The sequence below is a fragment of the Pithys albifrons genome, chromosome 3 (genome assembly GCF_047495875.1).
Source record: "Pithys albifrons albifrons isolate INPA30051 chromosome 3, PitAlb_v1, whole genome shotgun sequence".
Lineage (NCBI taxonomy): Eukaryota > Metazoa > Chordata > Aves > Passeriformes > Thamnophilidae > Pithys > Pithys albifrons.
This window is the reverse complement of record NC_092460.1, coordinates 52,009,743-52,035,299: the sequence shown is the minus strand read 5'-3', so window position 1 is coordinate 52,035,299 and position 25,557 is coordinate 52,009,743. Positions and strand designations below refer to the sequence as shown.

At 42.6% G+C, this 25,557-nt stretch overlaps 1 protein-coding gene across 2 annotated transcripts in view; it reads right to left on the bottom strand.

Moving 5' to 3' along the window:
* Positions 1–25,557, bottom strand: part of GRIN2B (glutamate ionotropic receptor NMDA type subunit 2B) — a 235,142-nt gene that overhangs the window by 189,057 nt on the left and 20,528 nt on the right. For both annotated transcript variants that reach the window (XM_071551936.1, XM_071551935.1), the window contains one exon: positions 10,003–10,431. In XM_071551936.1, the coding sequence (XP_071408037.1) occupies positions 10,003–10,413 (411 nt within the window). In that variant the 5' untranslated portion in view covers positions 10,414–10,431. The remainder of the gene's footprint in view (positions 1–10,002; positions 10,432–25,557) is intronic.

Here is a 25,557-nt window from a genome sequence, read left to right as displayed (position 1 = left end):
CAGCCAAATAGCAGAGCCCTTTGCTCTTCACCACACACCTCTGTACTGCTGCAGCAAGTCAGGGGGGCAAGTACACAGCTGTGCCTCTGCAAAAAGCAAGTGCGAGAGCCCAAAGGGGAGCCATGACAAAGGAGCTCACACGTGGAGGTGCTAGGGGCTCCATCATGGAGCCAACTCCTGACTGCTTTGGCCTAACCCCTCCAGCACAGAGGCCTGACAATGACCACACTGGCACCGAGCCAGAAAGCTGGTGGAGGCTCTGAGAGACTTGCTCCCCTCCTCAGAGGAGGGTCTCCATTTCCCCATAAGGCCTGGTACCCTGAAACAGGGTGTGCTGGCTGGGGGAGTGCACAGCCAAGCCAGCCCAAGGCACACTTTAGAAGACGTGCTGGCCTTCCCCCAGCAGGGAGCACTGATGCCAGTCCCAGTTCCCACCAGTCACATCCCAAGACCCATTTCTGACTTTCTTTGGGGCTCAGGGCAAAGTGGGGAAGGAGTATTTCTGCCCAACTGGAGGGAAGCAGCATATACAGGGAAAGCATTGCTGCCCAGTCCCACTGTCCTGTCCCCTGCCTTGGCACAGGTCTGTTCTCACTCAGTTTCCACCTGACAGGTTTTCCACTCCCATTTCACACCCTCAATCTTGTTTACTCAGCAGTTCTACCACCCTCTACTTCCTGGCTCTTGCTCCTATGGCTAGCCAGGAAGCATCACCTGGGCAAGAACATATCCTCCTTCCTCTCCTTCTCTGCCCTTCATATCCTCCATGTCCTACTTTCCACCTTTACTCAGCCCACCTCCTCATCTCCTTGTTTCAGGATCTCTTCCAGATACTCACCCTCTGTACTGGCTCCTCATCATAACCCAGGTGTCCCCCACCTCACCTGAATTCTCTGGTGGACAGCACATTTCTCCTGGGTGTATCCCACCAGGACCCCACAGGAGAGTTCCAGCTCCAGCATGGCCTGTGCAGCCCCCAGGGCCAGGTGCAGTTTTGAAGCACAGTTTGCAAGGACAAGTTCTTTCCAAGATATGTGACAAACATCTAAAAAGACTTGGGTATATCCACAGTTTCTCATGCTTATAACACGGTCAAACTTGGGGCAGCCTATGCAAAGGTAGTAAAAGCACATCTCTGGTTACAAGCTCTTCCCTGTAAGATAACCCCCCTCCAGACCAGAGTCCTTGTTCTGAGAGCCTGTGGTGGTCAGGCAGAACCTTCAGGGGAAAACATGCCAGCACTTGCAACACAGATAAATCATGTATCTTCCTGTGCCATATTTTGAGAGAGAGATACTTTATTTTCCAAATAAACAGCAAAAGAAATCCATCAGCTTGAGGCATACACCTGGCATAGGAAAACTTTACTCAAACAGTCAGTCTGGCAACAAGACAGGAAAACCCCAAGAGGATCGTATAATGGGGACTACTGGGCAAGTTTACAATAGAAGGTACTATCAGCCCTACACAAAATGTGATCTTCAGCATGCTGCAGCTATTCAGACACTACCTCTAATGGGTTTTAAGGCTTCTCCTCCTGGAGTTTAGATTTTCATATCAAGCATTGTATTCACTTCAGCTAGAAAAATACATTAATTGCTCCCTAGCAATTAGGTAGCCTTTGCCTTTTGTAGAGCTCAAAGCATCTTACGAAAACATTGTTACGGTCTTCTTGCAAAGGGCAAATTTTTGCAGAGCAATTGCCTTAAAGTCATGCATTACAGCCGAGCTGCAGTGAGGACACAGTTCTATTAGAACTGCTGGATTCTGTTGGCACCCTTTAGATCAGCCTTTTTTTTTTTGCCCACCCACCCTTAGACTCTCCATGTCCTTCATTCCTTCTTCCCCCTTTCCTCTGAAAGATACATTTATTGTTAACATCAGGAACTTCACAGATACACAGCTAGAAGCTATTGTCAAAGCACAGAGAAAAATTGCATTGACAGAGCTTTTAGAACATTTTTTTTCTTCACTCTCAGAACTTACTCTTGGGTTTTTTTCTTAATTTTCTCCCCATGCGCAGGAGAAGTTTTCCAGTCTTGCATCTCATTCTCTTTCGCTTTATCTATATAACATGTTCCTCAGCACTTAGTTCAGTCCCACTTGAAAACAGCTGAAGACACATGGTTTTCCTACTCTTCCCTAAGAAGTCTACAGCACTTTCTAATACAACTCAGTGTCTGAGCCTTTTTCTTCATGCGCATACATTAAGCGTTAATATTAAATGAGATACATCATAATACATCAATTAACATATTTCCTTAACTTTATCCTGTTGTTCGTCTTGCTACTTCTGGCAGCTACACCAACCACTTTTTTTCTCTCCAGTCTTATTCTACCTTTATTCATTGAGTATATAAATCATGCCCTGACTCATTGTTCAGCCAATCTACAATACACACATACAACTGTTTCACTCTTTCTTCAGATAGTGGTTCCTCCCGACCCTTAACAGTCACAAACTACAATCATGTCTTTTTCTGTACCCTGTTTTTTTCCAGCCTGTATGTATGTAATTCCCTTAACTTCCTTCATAATCCATTCCCTCCAAACTTGGTTAATGAGGCAAATAAAAGGCAAAGAGAATAAGAGATCCCCTGGAAAGAATTGGTTCTCTCTATCCTGCAGTTACTGGGGAATGACATGCGGATCTAAAGCAGCAGCATTGGGCAATTTCACACTCTGTGTTTTCAATTTCATTTTGAGGCCAGTTTAGGGTAGGGACAAATTTGAGTGTAATTAATTTAGATTTTGTGAGACAACCAACTGCTTGAGGTCATAATAAAGGATTGCCTGTCCACATTGAAGAAACTAATCTCCTTGTCCAGCTGGGGATGGCACAAATTGATTCAAGACTTTTGTGTTGGGCTTTTTGTTTTGAAGAAAGGGGTTGTAAAAATAATTATAAATATCTATGAGTCAGATCTCATCAAGCTTCCAGATTTTCTTTAGATAAGTGCTTACAGATTTGGAGATCTACCTAAACATCATTAGTATGAAAATCAAGGTTAGAAATCTAGCAAAAAAAGAATTTTTTCACAGAAGCCCTATTACAGGTTCCAGCAGGTGGAAATCAATCTTTTCCTCACAGACATTTCAATAGTTCTATTTCCAGTTAAACAATGGCAACACCACATTTAAACAATAGTAGTAAAAAGGTTAATTTGGCTTTTCTTTACCTCAGGAAAGCTGCAGCAGTTGTGTGCAGGGCTAGGGAAGGAAAGGTCTTCTGTCCCTCAAAAGAAAAATACATACAACAACAGAAGAAAACTAACACTCCATACTCCTGGAAAAAGACTCCTATGACCCAAAACAAAACAGCTTATAAAGATATGCAAAAGGCTCATGTAAAGGAATCAGATTTCAGTTTTGCCTAACATTTGTTGTCTGAGACAGCTTTGGCTAAGGGAAGGCATCCACACCTCCATGTAGCCATCTCTCCTTCAGCACTGCCTCTGCCTAAAGGCGTTCCAGGATACCTTATGAGTCTCACCAGTAGACTTCAGGTTTTCTCCTTCCCAGTTCTGTGACACTCAAGCTCAGATGACACCTTCAAGCATCAAGGCAGATATGAAGTGCATCCAGTATAAATTATTAGAGGGGGAAAAGTGATGGGGGTATTTCATAGAAAGTTACATTTACAAAAGACTTTAGTTTTGTTTGTTTTCTTGGTTGTTTTTAAAGAGGATTTTTTATTGCTTTTAAGTGATGAAATAAAAAGAAAGCAAACAAACTCCAGATTTTTTTCCTGTGACTTTTAAAACAATATCCTAAAAAAGGTGAAGACCTTGAAATGGAGCGCCTTTCAAAAAAATTTGAGATGCAATAGAGGGAAACTTGAAAAAAAAACACAAACAAAACAAAAAAACCCCTTGAAAACCAAAACACAAAATCCAGGCTGTTTTAATATGATAATTAATAAAAGAAATTATACATGTCTTTGGAAAGTAGGTTTTTTCATTGAAATAATACTGATGAGAGTACTTCAGCTCTTGTTTAGAAAGTGAGAGTTAACACTGAAGGATTTAATGGCCCTGGGAAGAGGTTAAAGCTCTTAAAAGTTCATTTCCAGATTTCCCAATACCTGAGGGATTTTAAGTGCTATAATTTATTTGTAAAGTAATAAAAATTGTTCTAGGAAAATTCTCAGGTGTTAAACTTCACAAAAATATGCTACCTATATGCCCTTTCTTCAAACAAAAAAAAAAGTGATTTTGTATGGGTGGATTAGACACAGATATAAACATAAGTTACAGACCCACTTCTTATTACACGTGTATACTCCAGGGAAAAATAACATTGGCATACAATACTGGCTTTTTTTTTCTCGGCCTCTGTGTCCTACCTTTTGTTCTCCCTCCCCAACTTTTGCAGCAGACTCATAATTTGAGAGCACATGATATTCAGTTCATTATTTGTGAGCTACACAGAGTTTTCATTTGGTAATGAAAGGAAACTGAGTACCAAAAGCAGAAGTGTATTAATCATGTCCCTCAATAAAGATTATTAAAAGCTTGAAGGGAAACTGCTAATTTTTTTTATTTTATTTTTTATGATCAAACTCATCTTTGCTAATTACTAGATTAGTTTAAGAAACATTTAAATTATTACTATCATCAAATGCAGTTTCAGAGAAATAAAAATGTTTTGTGAACTTACATGAACTGCACATAAATTTGTTTGGAAGGGAAAAAAGGGAAAGAAATCTATCAATGTCTGCAGATCCAAATGTGTCTTTCCCCCCCTTCTAAGCAGCATTTTGTTTGGAATTTATTTTACTTCAGTTCATATAATCCGTTCAAAGGGTTCTTTTTTTTTTTTAACTGAATTTCCTTCACACAAGGGCTTGAAAAATTTCAGATGACATCGCTAATGGAAATGAAACAAATTTACATCCAAAAAATGAGGTTTGCATTCCCTATGCATCCTTATTATTTAACCTTTGGAAACCTGAGAGTGAAAGTGCTTTCCTTTTAATTACAGATGTTCTGCTTTTAGCAGCACTGTCCCAGTGTCTTTGACTTTGTCCTGGTTTCGGTGTGTATCTAGGTGCTCATCTTATCCAACTAGTTATGGCTTCCCTGTACCTGCAGTATCACTTTGATACAGTCTGACCAACAGCTACTCTTTTTCCCAGATGCTTTACACCTCTTGTCCAAGTTTGGACTTGCGCCCCACCAAAATACAAAAGAAATCACTGCTGCAGCAGCGTGGTCCAAACATGGAACAATCACAGCAAAAAACAAAGAAATCACAGAAAAACAAAGGGGACAGGAATTTATGAAGTGGGGATGAAAAGGCAGAGAAAACATTGCAACTTTCATACAAACGGGAAAAAGAACAAGGTAGTGGGAGGGGATAACAGAAAGTCAGCTCAGTGATGTGTGAAAAAAGGAAGAAGAATCTGGCCTATAACAGATGACAGATTTTAGATTTTGGGTTAATTTCATGCAGCTTTTATACAAATTTTATTACTGGCATAGCCCAATGTAATAGATCATTCTTTCCTACCATTTTATTTCCATCAGTATGCTGATGCATACTGCATGCATCCCTGTATGGGCAAGCCCTGGAGAAAACAGCAAGGGATGCAGAGACAGAAGAAAGATTTTCACCTGGGAAAACATAACCAGGACGAGAAACTTTGGCAAAATAATGTGACTGTGGAGAAACCATGAGGCACAGTTCCAGCAAAAACAATGGTCACCAGCTGTCCTATAAAAGAACCCAAGGCATTTTCTGTTCTTACCTTTTCTGCATTCATTATCATGAAGTTGACTCTGTTATTTTAAAACAAATAAATAGTCTATCATCACGACATGGACCAGTCAGCCAAATGGTGTAGTCATCTTTTAGGCAAGAAGTTAAATCTTACCAACATAGTAAGTTTTCTAAATCTGAATAACAATTCACCCTTTATATATACCTATAAATGTACATTTGTTAATGTTATTTCCTTTTTTTGTGACTGCTCCTTTATCTCCTAGTTCTGGGCAGAAGTAATTTTAGGTCATATTGAAAATATAGTGAAGAAAAACCCAGTCCAGATTGCCAGTCTGAGATCTGCAAACACGGGATATTGTTTTGTGTGGTTATCTAATTGAAGCTTGGTTTCCAGCCTTGAAGGTTTACTTTCACCATCAGTCTCCTAACACAGAGCATCCTCATATGATTGACTTTCTGCTTTCAAAACAACTGGGGAGAAAAAAGAAATTATTTTAAACATTGGATTGGGAGCAGATATGCTCACTGGTCAAAAGTGCATTGTAGCCCTCTGGACAATATAAACTAACGCTTATAATCAGGTAACACAAAGACATAAAAAGTAAGATCATTGCAGCAACACCAGGCAAACTGAAGAGACCAGCAAGCTTCCACAAGCAAAGTTTTTGAACCACAAAACCCTAACATTGGTAGTGGTGCACATTTCTCTCCTCTCCATGTCATCTTTTCAGATTAAACTCAGATCACTGGTGATTAAAGCTATTCCCTTTCTCATCACAGGTCCAGGTGAGACTATGCTATCACCCTGGTCCTTTTGAAGGTGTCAGCACCAAAACAAAGAACAGTTGCTTCCTTAAAGGACTGAAAGAGTGTGAGCACTCTTCTATCCTGCCCCAGAGCTATAGGGCTTGCTCCAATGAGAGGAATTAATGTGGTGGCTACTGAATCCCCTCAGCCATCACCCCCAGGCCACCCAGTACCAACAAAATTACTGTGGCACTTCACTCTGTTTGGCGTCACTGCTGGCATGCTAAAGGGACTGAACTGGCTATGACACAACTCTCACTCAGCAAAGTGGTCTCTCTAGAGCTTGAGTGAGGCACATCATGTGTCTGTGCTTCACGGTTTTCCTGGAACTAAACCCAGATCACAGTGTGCACACAGATCATCTAGTCATTTTTGTCTTATGCCAAATTAGGCAGAAATTAAATGTAACACTGTAACAGCTAAGCAGGTGGAATTAGAGACATGAGCACCGAGGAATAAAAGAGCAAAAACCTATGCAAATTCTTGTATATTTGTTTTTCAGAGAAAAAAGGGCAAAACATAAGGAAAACAAAAATATATAAACATGATCTACAAAATGTAGTCAAATGCAATATTAAAGAATGTGAGTTTGAACGAAAAAAAAAATCAGGAAAACCAGATGTTACACTTTCAGCAATAATACCTCCACCTGCTATGTTACACCTAGGGCAGGATTCATGACATTTAAACTTGAGGCATCATGAACAAGTGACAGAAGACAGTCCTATGGACATTTCAATGCACTCTGTGGGTGGGTTAAATTGTCCTCAGGTGGTGCCTCCTTCACGACTGATGCCTAGACCTCCAGCTGATGGGTAGCAAACTTCCAGATTCATATTAACTAAGGCCAGCTTATGGTGCACATTATACAGTATTTTTGCCTATATAGAGAGAAGAAAATAAAATTTAGGCTTGAAATCCTTTTTTTTCCCCTGCTCTTTGTATCTCAATTTACCAGTGGCATGGTACATTACAAAGTCCTTTTTACATGACCCAAATTTCCTCACAGACACGCTTACTAAACCCTCATTGGAGGTGAAACAGAATTTCACATCCTACTCTGGGAAAGGTGGGGTTTTTTCACATTAACCTCCAGAGAAGAGGGGCTTATCTGTCACACGGAAGCATTAGTGGTTTGTAGTGTTCTTTAGGTTTGCATTGGTGCTACTGTTCGCAAACATTCAGTGAGCATAACGAAGCTGTAAGATCGGAACCTGTGAAATGCTGAGCAAGTTCAATCACAGCTGACTGCTGTGGGTGTTGAGGGGATGCTGAAAGAAGCAATCCATGCTTGCAGGATCAAACCTCAGCCACACAACTCATCTGCAAAGGACATAACTAAAAGTCACTAAAAGCAAAACGCCTCTGTCAAGGCCCTCTGTGGAAAATGGATTGCTTAAGGACTTACCAGGCTGACTTCAGTATTTTCAGTGTATTTACTCTCTACCATATTTTAATTCAATTCATCAAATAAATATTATCCATTAAAGATTACACACCTGTGGATCAGAAGCTGTAAAGGTCAACCTTTTCAAATTATGTTTAAAAGAAATCTTGGCCTTTCTTAAAACTGCAGATCTTTGTATATAACCTGCTTCTCCTGTCTGCCAAACTAAAAAAAAAAAAAAAAAAAAAAAAAGGGGGAGTCTGGTAAAACAGAAATCTCCACTCATAAGGCTTCCACCTTCAAGCTCCCTGTGGTCTGCCAGAATGCTCTTTAGAAGCAAGCCAGTGGGGTACACAGGGCAAGTGGCAGGAGATGCTGCCTTCCCAAGGAGAGACTAGAGACAGGTAGAAAGAAAAATCTTTTCAAAGTTCAATAGGCCAAATTTCTCTTTGAATTGCAGCAGCATAAAGCTGATCTAATCCTGCCAAAGGCAAAGGGGTTATGTTGGATTTACACTGCGGGAATCTGAAATCAGAATTTGGCCTGACATGTTCAAAGTCACAAGGACCTTTTCCCAGTGCTTAGGAGGTCTTGTGTCACTAACTCTTACACTTGTTCAAAGAGCATGTAAAATGTCACTGTAAGTGTGAAATGCAGCACTCAAGCAATGCTTCAGACCCTCTTTTGCACAGACATGGAAAAATATGCAATGCACCAGGCAAGAGAGCACCAAGATGTAATCTGCTTGTCCTCCAAGACAAAAAAGTTTTACTGTGGGTGGAATGGGGCAGCGTGATTTTAGCACATGTACAACTATTCATGGAGTGAGGAAAAAAGGCCTTGATTATTTCAGTTCAAAGGCTGATACAAGAAAACACTGGATATTGACTGTATGTTATTTGGCAACTGAACAGTTGGTCAAAGTGAGAAAATTTGTTATCCCCCCCAATAGCTTGCACTTGATTATTTATTTATTTGCAAGGTAAATAAAATAGAAAGTTCCTGGATTTCTCATCCCACTAGATGTGTTTCTGAGGAAAAGGTGCCACAGTGGCCAGGTTAATTTCAACCCTTCATTCAATTAGAGCTGATTCTGCCTTGTTAAATGCCTCAGATTTGCTTAAGAGTGACCTGTAAAAGAAAAAGGCTGTCAGCTTGTGTCCCTGTTTACTTCTTTGGAATGCACAAAGCATGGGTCAAGAGGGTCTTCTTCATAAAAGGCTTGGCCTTGACTCTGTCTAGTACACTATCTGGCCAAATGTACACTCAACTGTGACATGGTGGGACCTCTGTTCCTCACAGGGGGAAGACTGTCCACCTGTACCCCTCGGAGGCTCCACTAAGATAAGCATTATCAGCCAGTCAAAGATGCTACTCCCTCTGCATCTTGCCCTGTTCAAATCCAGTGGAGAAGGGCTTGCTTATGTAGTAATTCCTCAGAAGACAGGCTAGGGGCTGGGAAAACAGTGAAATGTCAGTGATGCGAAGGAATAAAGTAGTACAGTGAAAAAAAAAGAAAGACTTAGCTGCACTGGTTCAGACTGGTTAGTTGCTTTAGCCAACACTCATTTAACTTCAGGAGCTAATGAACACTTCTGAGAGAGGACGGCTTTATTAAAGATTCAATTATATTCCAATTAAGATGTAAGAGCTATATTAGAAGTCCCTGAAAATACCACAATGTCCTCCAGTAACACACTGGAAAAACCCAGGCTAGGATCCCTGGATCTTCTAAAGTAAAACACAGGCAAAAATAAAACCTTAAAAAATATTACAATTGTCAGGGGCTCTTTACCCTTCCTAAGGAAGAATAAAAGGGCCAATTTTTTGCAGGTCTCTTCTACCTGTTCCTTTCCCTCGTTATTTTTAACTCTGTTGCAGATAATTCCACATGATTAATAGGCTCTTCTCAGTGGTGCTACACACACTTAGCTCTTTTAATCTCTCTTTGAATCTGAAACTGTCTACTCCCTCAACCCTTTGGCCCCCTGAGACAGCATCTGAGGATCACAGAATAAGGTATTTCTTTCTGTTTTAAGTTTTGAGCCACAGGTCTGCAACGAAAGGAACTCATTTAAATTTACCTTATCTGCCATGATCATAGAGGAGCCTCCATGAATGCCCAGGATGGGAGTGAGGGTCTGGGCAGAGATGAAGTCCAAGATCTGGGCAATGGCTTCCTGGTCTGTGTCATCAGCAAATACCACACCTTGAATCTTCCGGTCTGACATGAGGTCACAGATGCGGGTGATGATGCTCTTCGGATCTGTTTCGTTCATGGCCACCAGCTCCACTCGAGGCACCACTGAGAGGTGGTGGAAGTCATCTTTCTCGTGGGCATCTTTGATGGCCACTTCGTCTGAGGTTCCCACCAGGATGACTGCAATGCCAATGCTCGGGTGGCTTTTCTGGGCATGGGCCCCGCTCCCTGTTGTTGCGAGGACTGCCAGCACCAGCCAAAACCTTGCAGAGTAGCACTCCACCCTGGGCCTCATCTTCAGCTCTTCGACTCCCTGAGTGAGGAAGAAAAAAAGGAAAGAGGGAAAATAAAAGGAAGTGATTAATTGACAAGTTAATCAGGCACTCCGCCTTCAAGGCAGATCCATTGATCTTTCTCAGCCATTAGCTATCCTCCCAACAAACCTTCTTGTCTGATGCCTAGCCCTTTGGCTACCTTCAGGGCTCTGTTAAAGTTGGGGAGGGGGTCAGAACATCAGAACAGTCCAGCCTGTACTTCAGAGTTTGGAATCACTTAAGAGAATAGCTGTCAGCAGAAGATGGGATCATGTCATATCCCATGTCACTCTGAGACCCAAGTCAAAAGTGATAGAGAATTGTCCTTTGACAGCTGATTAGGTGACTTCGTGAAACTAATTGCTTATGTCAAGTCCATGTCTGAGCACTGACCCTCAACACAAAGGAATGACTGGTGCTTGCAATCAGTTTGGACTTGTGCTGGAGGTACAAGCAGGGAGATTGAGGAGACCAGGCAGATAAGGACTCCCTTACACTTTCTCAGCACAGTCCCTCCAGAACAAAGTGAGGACAAATGGGCACGGTCATTGGATGTATATGTATGCATGTATCAGGTGCACATAACCTTCCTACCACCAACAGGACACACAGCTCCAGTCTGTAGTACAGTCAGCCACACGCTTTCCACCAAAATAAGGTTGTTTTGTTTGGGGTTTTTTGGAAAAAAAAAAAGCCAGGAATACAAAATTTCCCTGCAGTTGGGGCCAAAACTGGATCAATGCAGTGTAGAGAAGACATACTCTCCAAGTCCATATAACAGCTATTTTTGCACAGAAGCAGAAATACCCATAGAGCTTACAATGGTTCACCCTCAGCTACTACAGCCAGGCACATTAAATCCATCTTCTCCCTGAACATGTCACCTTATTTTGTAATCACAACAGCAGAAACAGAAGAACCCAATGAGGTCATCTCTCCAGACCATGCCCGAGCAGGACAGTTCCCTCAGGGATTGCTCCTAGTTCTTTCTCTATTTATTCTCATTTTAACAGTAGCTTGCATTTCCACAGCACTTTTCATTCTCAAGGCACTTTACAAACACTAACAAACTAATTCTAACAGCACCTATGCATTATAAATATCAGAATTCCATCCCTGGTCTGGGGACAACAGAGCAGTGTCCCCACATCTGCCCACTACCCCTGTGGGAGGTATCACTTCTTGGTGTGCCTGTCCTGGGTCATGCTGATATCTCAAGATTTCAGGCATTTCAAGCAAAAGAAGACTTTCCTGCAGTGCAAAAGGTCCTGCTCAGATATTGATGCCCAAAATTCCATTATTCAGGCACACTTCAAGTAAGTACACCAGCCCTGTGCTTCTTCGCACTGCACCTTTGGTTTTGGGTGTCTAAGAACAGGACCCTCCCATACTGTTCCCTGATACACATGCCTCTATCAAATGAACAGAAAGCCGCAGCACCAGGGACAATGCTGGTAAAACTTGATGGAAGTGGGAAGTCCAGAAAATACCCCTACTTGACACCAGCCACCCATAGAGAAAAGGTATAAGGGGCCTCATCTTGCCTTGCCCAGGAGAACACATACGCTTAGCACCTGCTCCCTCATTGTCATGCTAAGCAGAGAAGATGTATTCTGCATTGATATTACCAGATAAATAAGCAGATAATAAAATAGATAATAAATATGCACCAGAGGAACGAAATCCACTTAAGAAGGCTGAAAGGGACCACAGGTCTGAAGCGCCAATCGATTCTAAACTCTCTGACGGATTCACTTTCTGAGAGATGCTCACAAGGAGAACCAAGAGACTTTGAGAGTTTGGCAAAATGAACAGTTAACTTCATTCCAGCATGACTGTTATCCTCCAATTACGAGTCACTAAATTAGATTCCTTCACAGTGAAATGCAGTCCCCACTCCTGCAATGCTTTATTAACTTTAATGCACTTATACGCTCTCTGTCTCTCAGTCTCTTGCTCACTCACTTTAATGCTATATTTGTTCTCTTAAAATATGTTTCCTGCATTGACTTTTACAGTATATTATGCTTGGTTAGCCAATGGCTAGTTATGATGCCCAGAGAGGAAAGTGTAGGTTTTTCCCAGCCCCCCTCCCTTCAGGAATTATTTCACAGAGCCTTCCAACCCAAGGCACAGATAGCATAAATGCAGGAGCTATACAGGTGATCATAACAGCTGTCAGCCTTTTCACCCAAACACAGACTTCTCTCAGTGGGAAAAATGGCAACCAAGAAACCCATTCCCTTCTCTTCACCTGCATCAAAGCCAATAAACCTGTAACATCTACCTCCAAGTAGGAGAAGAGAGTCCAGATCCTGAAGAGCACATAGGTACCAATCCATTTTCTGTATAACTCATTCAATGTGCCCCCCTCAGGCACATTTTTCCATTCAACACAAGATGAAGTTATCTGCATAATGCCAGTTCCTCCAGTTTTAGCCAGATCTGCAGGGAGCAGCCAGGGCTAGGAAGAAGCTAATAAAAAGAGGAGGTTGTCTCTGTCTCCATAACCAACCTGGCACCTCCAATTTGGATCCTTGTCCATAAGCCCCCACTCCATCAAGCACAGCAATGCTTAGGTAGCCTGTGTTGTACCAACAAAGACATCTATGTGTTCTCCCTCTCTCACTCATACATAACACTTCTGCCATGCTCATAATGTCTTTCAGGTGTTCCAGGGGCCATCTGTGTGCCAGTGACCAGAGTTCATCTGAGGGAATAGCAGGTACCATATCCAGGCTGGACTCCCTTGTAGGATTGGGACCCAGGGATATGATAAGGCAGGAGCACATCAATAAATCACAACCAACCTAGGGCTGAGGGTGGTTTCCACCATACAGCTACCATACAGCAGCAGCAGGTTCCCAGCACAGAGCTGAGCTGCTCAGAGACTGCAACAGGGGTGCTTGTGGTATTACAATCCCTTCCCTTCTTGGGGCTGACTTGTGTTCGCAATAGGTAGCCACTCTTCACATGTCTGCTCACATGCAAGTGCTGGCTGTTAGAGAAAAGGACAAACATCTCAGCACTAACCTCATCTCGCCTTCCTTCTGTGATCTGGCTTGCTATACAAGTGCCTTCTGAATGTGTGCTAGTAGAGGCAAGGCAGGGGTGAACGACCTCAGACTTATTATCAGATTAAGGAGACCCCAGAACTATTGTGAAAATGTGTTTCTGCACATACAGGAGCAAGTTTGGTCCATTAATTTCTATGATATTCAAATGCAAGCGTTCAAGGCACCCAGTCAGAGAAGCACTGGAGGCAGCATGTGGACCTCCTCCTGAACATGTTGTTTCCAGTGAAGAAGAGGAATGAAGAAACTCACACACAAAGAAATTCATAGGCACCTGACAAGACTGCAGATGTAAAAGAGGGCATTTACCCTTTGTGCTTCAAGCAATTTTAATAATTTTACAGTATTTTTTCCCCAGTCAAGAATTATTTTAAAAACATTCAAGTATTTTATTGGAAAGTTTTTTACATGAGCAGGATTTTCTGTGATTTTGGCACTCCTAAACAGTTTAGCAAATCCCAAACTCTAGACTGGTAAGTAAAATCCTTTACACTTTACTCCACACTATTATATTGTCTCTTACTCCCTGGAAAATAATATATGGGAGGGCTATTAGACAATGTGGTTTTAAAGACATATCTGTACTTAGGTATAAACATGCCAGTAAAACCATTATACCTCTATAATCTCATTTAACTTGCCAATAAAACATACCCGCCATTGTAGAGGAATGCAGCACCTACTTACTGCAGAGCAATGTTACACAATCACTTTCAAAATGAGATGGGAAAGCTAACTTCTCCAACTGAAAATGCACGAGGAATGTAGGTAGTCAGTAATTATTCAGTTTGGAATTTAGCCAGGACCAAAGGTTAGATTGCTTGAAAATATCATGAGAACCTTATTTGACACTGCACTTTTATGTGGATCAGACCTAAGATAAGTATTAATAGAAAACTGTTAGGCTGCACAGGCAAAATACAGCTCACCATTAAGAGATATTTCTGGATGAGATTTCAAAATACAGAGTACACAAATTGGTCATTGTCCATTCAACCAGACTACTACTCAGGCAGTGCACAGCACAGCCAGGCAACTTTCAGGTTAGGTAAAGAAACTGAGGCAGAACATAGGCTGGGCACTGGATACTGGGGGCAGTTCTGTTGTGTGTCAATGTTGGTACCTCCTTCTTCTGCAATTGTGCCACCTAGGTAGCCTTGCACAATAGCCCCTAGGGAGCTATGTGCAAATTCAAAACAGCAAGGGGAAAGGAAGTTCTGTAATACTGCAGTCCCAGACAGAAAGCTGTTTCGAAGGTAGCTTTCCCAAACAAGAGGAAGGCAATGCTTGGGACAGGAGGTTGTACAATGGCACTAGCCACCAGCAAAGGGAACTTTTCAGGGACACTGGCTCCATATGGGAGAAAGAAAAGCATCACCTACCTCCAGCCTCTCCCTGCTACACTTCCCTGGAGGGCTACAGGGAAGTTCCTATCCCAGTGGTTTCTGGGTTCTACCCACTGAAAGCTCTGATGAGGTCCTCAGCACTGTTCAGACTTCAAGCCACAGAATCTGAAATTCAACAGCTACTTTTGCATCTGCACCAACTGCAGTGCTAGTTCCCAACCCTATCTCATCCCTGATCACTAGCCCAGTTCCAGGCCTCACCACTACCACCCTCAGTCTCATTACTGCCTAGAGACAGATGTCCTGCCAGCCCAGTGTTAGACATCAGCATTACCATACCCTTCAGTATTTGCTCCTATTTGACAGCATCTTAATTCACACTGCCTTCATTTCTCTGACAGTTTGAGCAGTATCAGACAACAAATCCAAAAGCAATCCTTATGTTTCAGGCCCTAGTTGCAGGTAGGAAGAAATCCACTCCATCTCTGAAATACTTTACAGACTTGGAAGATGCTTTTTGCCTGGTGTCCAAAACACCACTAGGGAACTGCAAGCACACTAGAAGAAGCTGTAGAGAAGTTAACATTGCATTAGACATGCTACTGGGCTGTCTGTCAAGGAAATACAAGTACATCCAAACCAAAGAAGAACACTATTCTATGTTTACCAATGGCAGAAGACTAGTGACTATTAGATCTTTTTGTCTACTACCCACATTATGGGCAAACTGCAGGAGCTAAGACTCATTAAAAAAAAAAAAGAACAGACTGAAACCTTATAAACTGTGACTTCTAAGAGCTAAGGTTTAAAGCTACATATCACTACGTATCACACCACAATTTATATCTAAGTTTCTCCAACTCCCTGATTTTTGGGGACCCAATTTCAGCTTAGGACAGACTCTCATTCTCATGGTTAGTGCCATCTCTGCAATCTGGACATGCTGTGTATTGTACACCTCTGAAAAAGCATTCCTCATCTTCTAACGCTGCTTTTACCATTATCCTACCACACCTTCAGCTCATGCTATTTGTACCTTGACAACTCTTGTTTCCTATATTACTTCTTACCACGTTGATGACATATGTGCCCATAAATCTTCTTTTGGCTCACAGCCCTGTTGTTCCAGGAATTTTGTCAACACACACAAAGAAGAGGGGGACAGATATGGGGCACAATAGGTATGTCTTGAAAGTGACTGCACGCTTCAGGTGCTGATAAACAGAATGAATGATGATGCAGGAAAATCTCCACACATTCAAAACAGAAAAGATGGCAGAGACTAGAAAATGGAAAGTGCCATACACAATGATGACTGCAACAGTGCAGTACCTGGACCAAAATGATTCCTTACAGTGACCCTGAGTAAAAAGCCTCCCACGGGCATTTCAGTAGTTTTAGATGAAAGCTAGTTAAAACAAACTAAACTATATCAGTTGTGAACATCACTTATACAATCACTCAATATATAAATGTTCCTACAACAGTGATAGAAACCTTTTAGGCAGGTCCTCCTGCTCTTCACAATCACTCCCTCTCTTTTTCCATGCCTGTAAAGTCCTACAGATTCATTTCTAACTTGCAAAACATTCCAAATTTTCCCCTATTTCTCCCAAGTCAACCTTGTTCTTTTGGGGAATGCACACCCCCAGCCAAAGCCTTCAAAGCCCTTGGAGATCTCTCATTACTGAACTATTAGCTTTCTTTCCATAGACACTGAATAGAAAGTAGCACATATGTTTACTTCTATTCTCTATTTACTTTCTTCAAAGCTGTTCTTTCTTAATTAAGACAGGTACAAACTCCTCCCTGACTTGGGCAGTGTCAGATACATCAGAAGGTAGTTTGCCTCTGTCTATCCAACAGGTGTATCCAAGAATAAGGTGAAAAAGTGCTTCCCCTTTTCTAGACCATGCAAAGGCGAGGAGCAATTCTCTCCCTACACTTAAGGCAATACAAAAACCACTTTGATCATCAATTAGACCCATATCATTCCCAACAGACTAAGAACTATGTCTCATTATTGTAAGCTTGCCCGAGGGTAAGTTCCCAGTGTCCTTTCCACTTCCTCCCACCCACATATTTTACATATCACGGTGAAAGCTGACACAGCTACAGCCTGCTAGCTTCTTTTGAGACCAACACCAAATGATTCATAGAAATCAAAAATTAAAAATCCTCTGCTTAATAATCTTGCCCTTCCCCAGTCACTACAAGATTCCTGTCTACCGCACCTGCCTATCATACTGCCTGCTCTGAAATGACTCAAACAATGGATTCCCACTGCTAGGAGACAACTTCAAGGCTCAAGTTTAGAAACATCTCCCTAAACTCAGTCTAAATTTTCCCTTTGCTCGGCTATCCTGCAAGTTTGATAGTATCTCCTTCACTCAGCCTAAACAATTTCTCCCTCTTGACTCACCGTTTCCACTGTGAAAATGCTTGTACGTGGTTATCTGATCTCTCCTTGAGACTTTCCTCTACTTCAGCAAAAGCTCAACTGTGTTTATTGCTCCTCATAAGTTGAGCCCCCTTAGATCCTCATCAGGATGAGCAAGGGAGGATGAAGGTAATGGCTGAGTGACAGAGAAAAGGAGTCTGACCTGCTTACCCAGGCTGCCACACACATGCAGAGCTGCAGGAGTCAGTGTCACACACACAAAAGCCATTAAGCGAGACAGCAGGTCAGTCTGGCATTGTCCAGTGCCAACTTCTAAATGCCAGAGCATAGTGGCTTGGCACAGCCACCGCTCTCTGCAAGCCTGGCTTGCAGAGCCAGGCTAGAGCCACCATTCTGCTGCCAGGATCTCACCCTTCCCCCAGCATCCCGGTTGGAAAAGTTTAGAGGGATGAGACAGGTCCTCCCTGCCAGAGACTGCAATATCCTCACCACCTGGAGGGTTCAGTTGCCACAGCTGTCACTCCATGCATGCTCTGTTTGAAACAAAGGATTTCAAAGCCTATGAGACATGGACCATCCCCCACTTCTGATTGTCATCTGCCCCATCTCAGAACTGGATCCAGGCTCAGAGCAAGCCCATCCAAATCTCCAAATCAAGGGACATGTTGCTGGGGGGGGGGGGGAGGGGCCTCTACAGGGATTTCAGCATGGTTGAAAACACTTTTGCCTTCTAGAGGGCAAGACTCAGTTTAAACAGGCAGCAGAACACTGCACAGAGCAACACCAGTTTTGACTGTTAATGGAACAGAAACACTTTGAAATCCATGAGACAATCCTTTCCTTCCTTTCTTCATTCTCCACTTCCAGTTTTCATTTCCAAACAGGAATCAACAGCACATTAATAACATCAGAATATTAAAGACTGCAATTTCCAAAAGCTAGGGATTTAAATCCAATCCATTAATATCCATGAGAAACATATGTTTACCATCACTTGGGTGGTTTGGAGAAGAAGGACATCCTTGGCATTTCTCATTATTTGATGTATTAATTTGAGATTTTCTGTTCAACCAATCAACTCTGCATTTTGTGCATTGATAGATTGTTACATTGGATTTCAAAGTTTAAAAAACAAGGAGAACTTTTAGTTCCATGGGTGGAAGGACTCTCCAATTCCCCAGACTCCCTCATTCACCTCACTCTGTACCTGTTTATTCCCTGCATCATTTCCTTAAAGGGAAAACACAGAGGAGGCAGACACAGTCTCCGGAAGGCAGCTGCCAAATTCCACACTGGTGCTGAAATCCCCACTGGTTACTCAAAGTCTCACATCAGAGATAGTCTTAAAATATTTGGATGCCAGATGTAAATACTGTAAAAGCCAAATCACAAAGGTTTCTTAGAACATAAAATAAATGGGGAGAGCAGAAATGGCGTATCTTTTGGGGGGGCTGAAACTGAGCAACTCCTTCTCCTACATGAATCCCAAAAATCTGAATCAGGTAAAGACAGTCTCAAACTACATATGCACTTTAGACACAGCCATTCAGTTTGCTGCCAATCTCCTCAGATACAACGTAAGACACAGGATACAGCTCTAAAACATAAAACTGCCCATCCCTTAAGAAAGATCTTCATGGGTACACATTTCAGTCTTGGAATTCATGCAGCAAGGACAAGCTAGGAGAAAATCTGCACTGCCTCTGTTCATCATGGCACTGCTACAGCAACTTTTGAACAGCCCTGAAGCAGAGTCCCAGAGTTCACCAGGTCCTATCAGATTCTTATAAAGGTGGTACAGGCTGCAGAAATGGCAGAGAAGGTGACTCAATGCCTGAAACACCAAAACACGATGAGGACAAAAGAGTTGCTAAGTGGAGGCAGTGGAGTGGAGAGAGAGAGATGTATCCTGTGAGCTGGTCCAGGACAAAACTGCAGTGCTACAGACACTGATGAGCAACACTTCATGAACTAGCAGCATCCCTCAAGAGCATCATGGCTTCTTGGTTTCCGCTGGTATGTAGCATTTTGGAAAATGAAGTTTAGTCACTAAGGGATCCCGTGACAACATTAGCCTTGCTAATGAAATGAGACAGGGAATTAATCTCAATTGAAAGAGACGAAGACATGGTTTTAGCATGGGGAAAGAGGCATGCCACAGCCATTGAAGCCAAGAGGGGGTCAAAAGAAGGTTCTGGTCAGGCCACTAAAAATGACGGATGAGTTCCCAGAAAACTTTGTTTTGAGTCTTCTTCCCTGTAACTTCATGTCCCTTTATCCCTCCCTTCTCTGCCCTCTGATCCTTGGTAAAGGACTTTTATGTTCCTGTTATCATTGCTTATTGAAAACAAAACTAAATCTACCCAGGAGAATTAACACGGGAAACCAAATGTAAGACACAAAGAGTGCCAATTCAAGACATTTGAACTGTACACTCCCAAAGCAGAAGCATCCCAAAAAACACTTCTCTCTTTAGAAACATTTGACAAAAGGCAGGATAGAGGGAGAATTGACAACTGCAAATCAGAAATGTTTTTTGGTGGTCTCATTTTTCTTCTCCTTTTCCTCTTTCTTCTTCCCACATGAACACTCTTCTCTTTCCCTGACTTTCTCTCTCTGAGTTCAATGACCAGTAAGGTACCAGCCATCAAGCAGCTGCATACAATATGCTTTCACAGTACATTAGTGCTGTGCACTAGACTATGATGTGCCTGCAATTGTATGACAGGTCAGGGCTCTCCTAGTTACAGCAGCCAGGATCAGTTTATCACTGTGTGGGTGTAACCAAAACTGTGTATTCTGCACCCTCTACATCGTTTCTCATGAACTGTTAATAATAGATCACTTGCAGCAGCTGGCCAAGGCACACCTGACACCTCAGGCTACAAGCTGCGTGCTAAAGAACCCTGGGAGACAGGGGAGTGTTTCCTTGTTTTCACACCAGTGTGTGATAACTCTCCTCTGGGGAGGCATTAGCACCTTCACACCCAGCCTGAGGGGTCATGTCTGCTAATGGGCCATCAAAGATCCCAAAAATGTCCCATGAAACACAGAGTTAAATGACCTATTGTGAAACTTCCTGCCCTGGGGGAGGTACTGGGCATTCCCATCTGAACTTGTGCATATGTAATCTTCGGGTTTTGGGACTTCTGGTACCACTCGTCAGATCCAGAACCTCAACAGGACCATGACTGTCGCTCTCAAAAAGACTGCAACCATCATCCTCATCAAGTTTTCCTTTCCTTTAACTTTGTACTGGGGAGACCATGTGGCATTCAGCATAGGGGCTAAGACCATTCTATTCATGCCCCAGGATGATGGGTTATACCTCTTGTTTTTTGTGGGTTAAAAACAATTTTTCTCTATCATTGTACTTATTGAAATCTCTTTAGTAAATTTTAACTCCGATTTATAATCTCTTCAGTCGAGTTCATTTCTCCTGCCAGTTTATCTTTAAACCAGTACAAGGACCAACTTGTCTTACTGAGATCTTCAATCAATAGTGTCCAGAAATCTCTCCCAGTCAGAGGGACCCAATCCACCAGCCAGTGACCTCTCCCCTCTGCTCAGCACTTGATCATATTTACAGAGTGCAATGACAGAAAGATACACAGGCAAAGCCATGTCTGGACCGTGGCTCGTCACAGGCAGTTGATGCTTTAGGGACAGTGATGCAAAGGCCCAATCCAATGCAATCAAACAGATTAGATTTGGCTCAGCTGAATGCCAATTCCATGCACTTTCTTCTCTGTTGTCTGTTTTTTCCAGTTTAAAAATTCATTGATGTTGCCCGCTTGAGCCACCATTCCCAGCAGCTCACTTAGCTGCTCATTCCTCCTCATGCCACCCAATGCATACAAGGAGGTACCCATCTATGTCACCTCCCAGCCCAGCTCCACCACTGGCTTCCTGAGGTTGCAGCTCAGCCCCCTTGGGCCACATCACATTTACACAAAAGTCACTATAGCTTAGATTTGCAGCAGAAAAAAAGCATTCGTAGCAAGAGTAAGAGAGAGCATGACCAGAATCAGACAATTGTCACAGAAGTGACAAGTAGTAAATAAAAAAATCAATACTATGGACAAAATGTAGCCATGAGTTACTTATGCTTTAAGACCAGTTTACACTTTTAAGACAGCGTAAGAGGGCTTAGTATAAAACAAAACACAGAACTTCAATATTCCCCATCAACTTCCTTCAAGCTACAATATATGCCCTACTCTACCACCATCCTCAGCTTTCTCCATCCATCATTTATTTCTAATCCATTTTTTGTCCTTCACAGCTCCATTCCTGTCTTTAAGCACTGTCATATTTTTGGTCCATCCTTGGTACCTCTTAGCTCACTTGTATTCACACTATTCAGTATGTGGTTTTAAATCTTGAAAGCATGGAGGGAATGAACAACAATAAGTGAAGTCTTGTTCTAATCCCTCACACCACCATCTAAAATCAATAAGCATTTTTTGAAAGTGTAAACACCATTGTTTTCCTTCTCATCCTTTGCCTTATTCTCCTCATCAGAAAAGGGGAGATGCACCTTCTCTGCTTCACAGAGTTAGAATGTTTAATTATTTATGGTATTTAAAGTACTTTTCATTCTCAAGCGATAGAAGCTACAAGAGCTGAGATTATTATTGCTTTCCCTTGCACTTACCCGAAGGCAGCAATGTCTTCTTGTGAGATCATACACAACATTACTCACAGGATCCCAGGAGAGTGTATTAAAACCTGTATGTCCAAGATCTTCAGGACAATAAATCCTATCATAGCTAGGAGTAGAGAGAAAGGAAATCCTATAATACCACAGATAATTGGCATTTTCCAAGCTAATTCCTCATATTCAATATTGACTTTGTCACACTGACTCAAATTGCAAAATACTGCTGATCCATCATTTCTGATGAAACACATTAGCAACTTCATGTTTGTTAAGCTTATTCTCACAAGAGTATCTAAACTCATTACATATTTTCACCTAGTCCAAAGCAGCTTCCTTGCTGGCAAGGAGGAGCAACAGCAATACAGACCTTTGGAAAGGGACACAGAGCAGGCACCCAGCCTTCAGTGTCTGAGATGGAGCTACAGCTCTAAGCACCAGGACCCATCCACCTGGCCATTTCAATTCAGACTTGGAAATCTCCTATTTCATCAAGAAATCTGCCCTAGGGATCTGCCACAGATCCAGTAGGTCTGGTTCCAGCAGCTGCATTTCTTTGAAGGAGTAAAGTAGGTGAGAGAAGTAGCTCTTTATCTCTTTTCCTGCCAGACCTGGAATGGCACCAGTTCCTAAACACACTAAATCCATGCATTTGTCAAAACAGTAAGACTCAAAACTAGTCCTGGGCAGGAAAAAGAAGAGGTGGAGACAACATTCAAGTTGCATCCCTTTTACATCTTAACTGGTCCTTCCTGAAAATCACCTTGCAAGATAGAAACCCAAACCTTGGTGCCACACCTGGGGTCAGTGCCCAGCACAAAGCAGCTGTTTTCCCTCTAAAGAGTTGTTACTGGGACAGAGGAAGAGGCATCACTCAGCCAATAGGTGGGAGTTTGGTGGATATAGCATCAAGGTTGTCTTTGTCCTGCCCATCCTGAACTGCTGCAATAGCACTGAGGTGCCAGTCCTGTCTTCTGAAGAGCTTTTGTACAACCCTGACCTTATAGCACCAAATAAACACCACATTAAAGTAGTCAGATAGCAACAGGTTGCAGTCTTCAGCTGGGTCTCACCCTTGTTTGTGTATGACAGTACCCACATTGACATTCTGAATAGACAAAGATAGCCTGTAAATATTATCCATCCTCAAAATAGCGTAGATAAGCAAACCTGGTTGCCTATATGAACTGTCTTTCAAGGTGCCTTAAGCACACCATTCATCCCCCTGGCACTTCCTGGGGCTGTGATCACTTTGGTGTTTTCATCTTTCTTCTACTCATCTCAGCTTTGATTATTCTCCAGGCCAGGTCCAGGCCACAAGGCTGAACTTTAGCCCCATGGGATCACCAGATAAAAAAAAAAAAAAAAAAAAAAAAAGGGGGCAAAAGAAAAGAAAAAAATCAACCAAACCAAAACCCCCCCCAAACTAAAAAAAAAAAAAAATACCAGCCCTTAAACACTATGCTTGCTTCCTGCAAAGCCTCTCTGACACAGCCCCTGCTTTGGTGTCCTGTTCAGGATGACACTCTGACAGGACCTTGTTTCCAAGCTAGAAGGCATTTCTGTATGCAGCCATGTTGACTGCTACAGATATATGAAGATGCCAAAGTATATTAAAATTCTCTGAGGCCTTTGCACTACTCATTTCCACTACCTCTGTGCCAGAGGGGTGTAAAACCCCTCTGATCTGATGCAGCAGCATTTTAACCCACTTTGCACAGGTGTTAGCACCTTTGTGAGGCACTGGCAGCCACCGGATGGGGTTCATGATCTATAAACAGAGCATACATCCGGAGAGAAGCCTCTTGGCACACTCCTGGTGATATTTGTCTCAGGGGAGAAAGGGAATAGCTGGAACTAACAAGACACATATGCATTATCACCTGACTACATTGCCAGGTGTTGCTATGGGATCCCTCTCCTCTTGTTTGTACTTCATCTTCAGAGCCTGCAAAGCTTCAGGGATCCTCCACTTCTCTGACCATATTCCTAGCATGGTCCTGTCACCACTTCATCCAGAGGCCAGGGATATTTCAGCAATACAAAACAAAATACGTATCTATCACTCCTCCTTTTCTAATTAAAGAGATCAGAGCACTTAGCAGACCACGGCTGAGCTCCCAGCCCTGGAGCTGTGGTGAGTCGGTGGGCAAGCTGTGCAGCCCCCTCCAGGTGATTCATGTACCCAGGCTGCCTGGCATGCAGCTAAGAGACTGCCCTCTCCTGACCTATCTGCCTTACAGCTTCCTACCACTGTTAAATTTTTATTTATTTATAAAAAGTTGCATAAAAGCATATATATTAAAAAAAAAACAACACAAAACCCCAACAACAACCAAACAAACAAGCCCCAACAAACCGTCACCTCAAACACCCGATACCCAGACATTAGAGGAAGAAAAAGCACTCAGGCAGTACATAAGCTCCCCAAGGGAGGTTCTCAGGTTTGAGTTATTGCCAAGATGACATCTGTAGAGAAATAAGCTGCCAGATGCAGGGAATGGACTACAGGGGGCCAGAGCAATGGGGAGGGAAGAGAAAAAAAAGAAAAAGAGAAAAAATAAATCAAGAAATTAAGCAGTCTCGTTTGCCAATCACTAGCTATTCTGCTTTAGAGAATTTACACATGTCTACTGCTCCTTATTTCTGCTGAAGCAGTTTCCCACATGTCTCAGTACTTGCTTAAAACCACCTGGCCTGCCATACCCCAGCCCTGCAGATTTTCAGTGCCCATTGCAGCAGAACAAATGAAGAGTCATCTTCTCTAGCTACTGTGATCTGATGGGTCCACTCTCCTCTTTCCTCTACCTAAGGGTCCCCACTCCTCTCATAAGGAAAAGTAATCTCATACACATTCCAGCTTTCAAAGCAAGGCATCTTCCCAAATGTCCCTTTTATTAGCATCAGTCCTGTCTCCCTCACACCTTCAAGCCCACTAGTATGAAGAGGGGATATGTCCCATGCCAACAGAAATGAGAAATGAAGACATTGATGTTTCACCAGATGGCTTCAGACTTGTCACAGCAGCTTGAAAAACCTGGCCCTGGCACTAAGCATCATCTCCTGGACCAGTAGTGCAGGACAGCTGGAGCAGTTGGGGCTGAGTACCAGATGTGAGATGACAGGAATGTGGAGTAGCAATCACACAGGGCAAACACAGAGGCAGTAAGAACCACTGGCTTCCTCTGGGACTGCAATGACATGTTCAGGCAGGCAACACATTTAGAGCAAGAGCAGAGGAGAAGATGCACATACTAAAGAGTCAAGGGAGCAAAACAATGAAGAGTCAAACCATCTGACCACAGCTTATAGTGACAAGAAATGGGTACAAGAAAGACAAGCTCTAGAGAAGGCTTTGTGGCAAAAAATATGCAGGGCACCATCCTGTCTACAGAGTTCACTAGCCCAGGAGACTTGACACTCCTCAATCACACTATCAGCCCAGAATAACTGCTAGTGCTAGTTCAAATCCTTGTGTCACAGAGCCCCTCTAAAGGGCCATCTCCCTAGATATCATGTTTGAAAAGTCAGATGACCACTAGACAACTGTACTTTCTACAAATGAAACCTGAAAAAAGTGAAGGAAGGTCCTTGTCACTTCTATACTGTTTGCTGTGTTCCAGAAGACAACTCTCTGCTGCCAT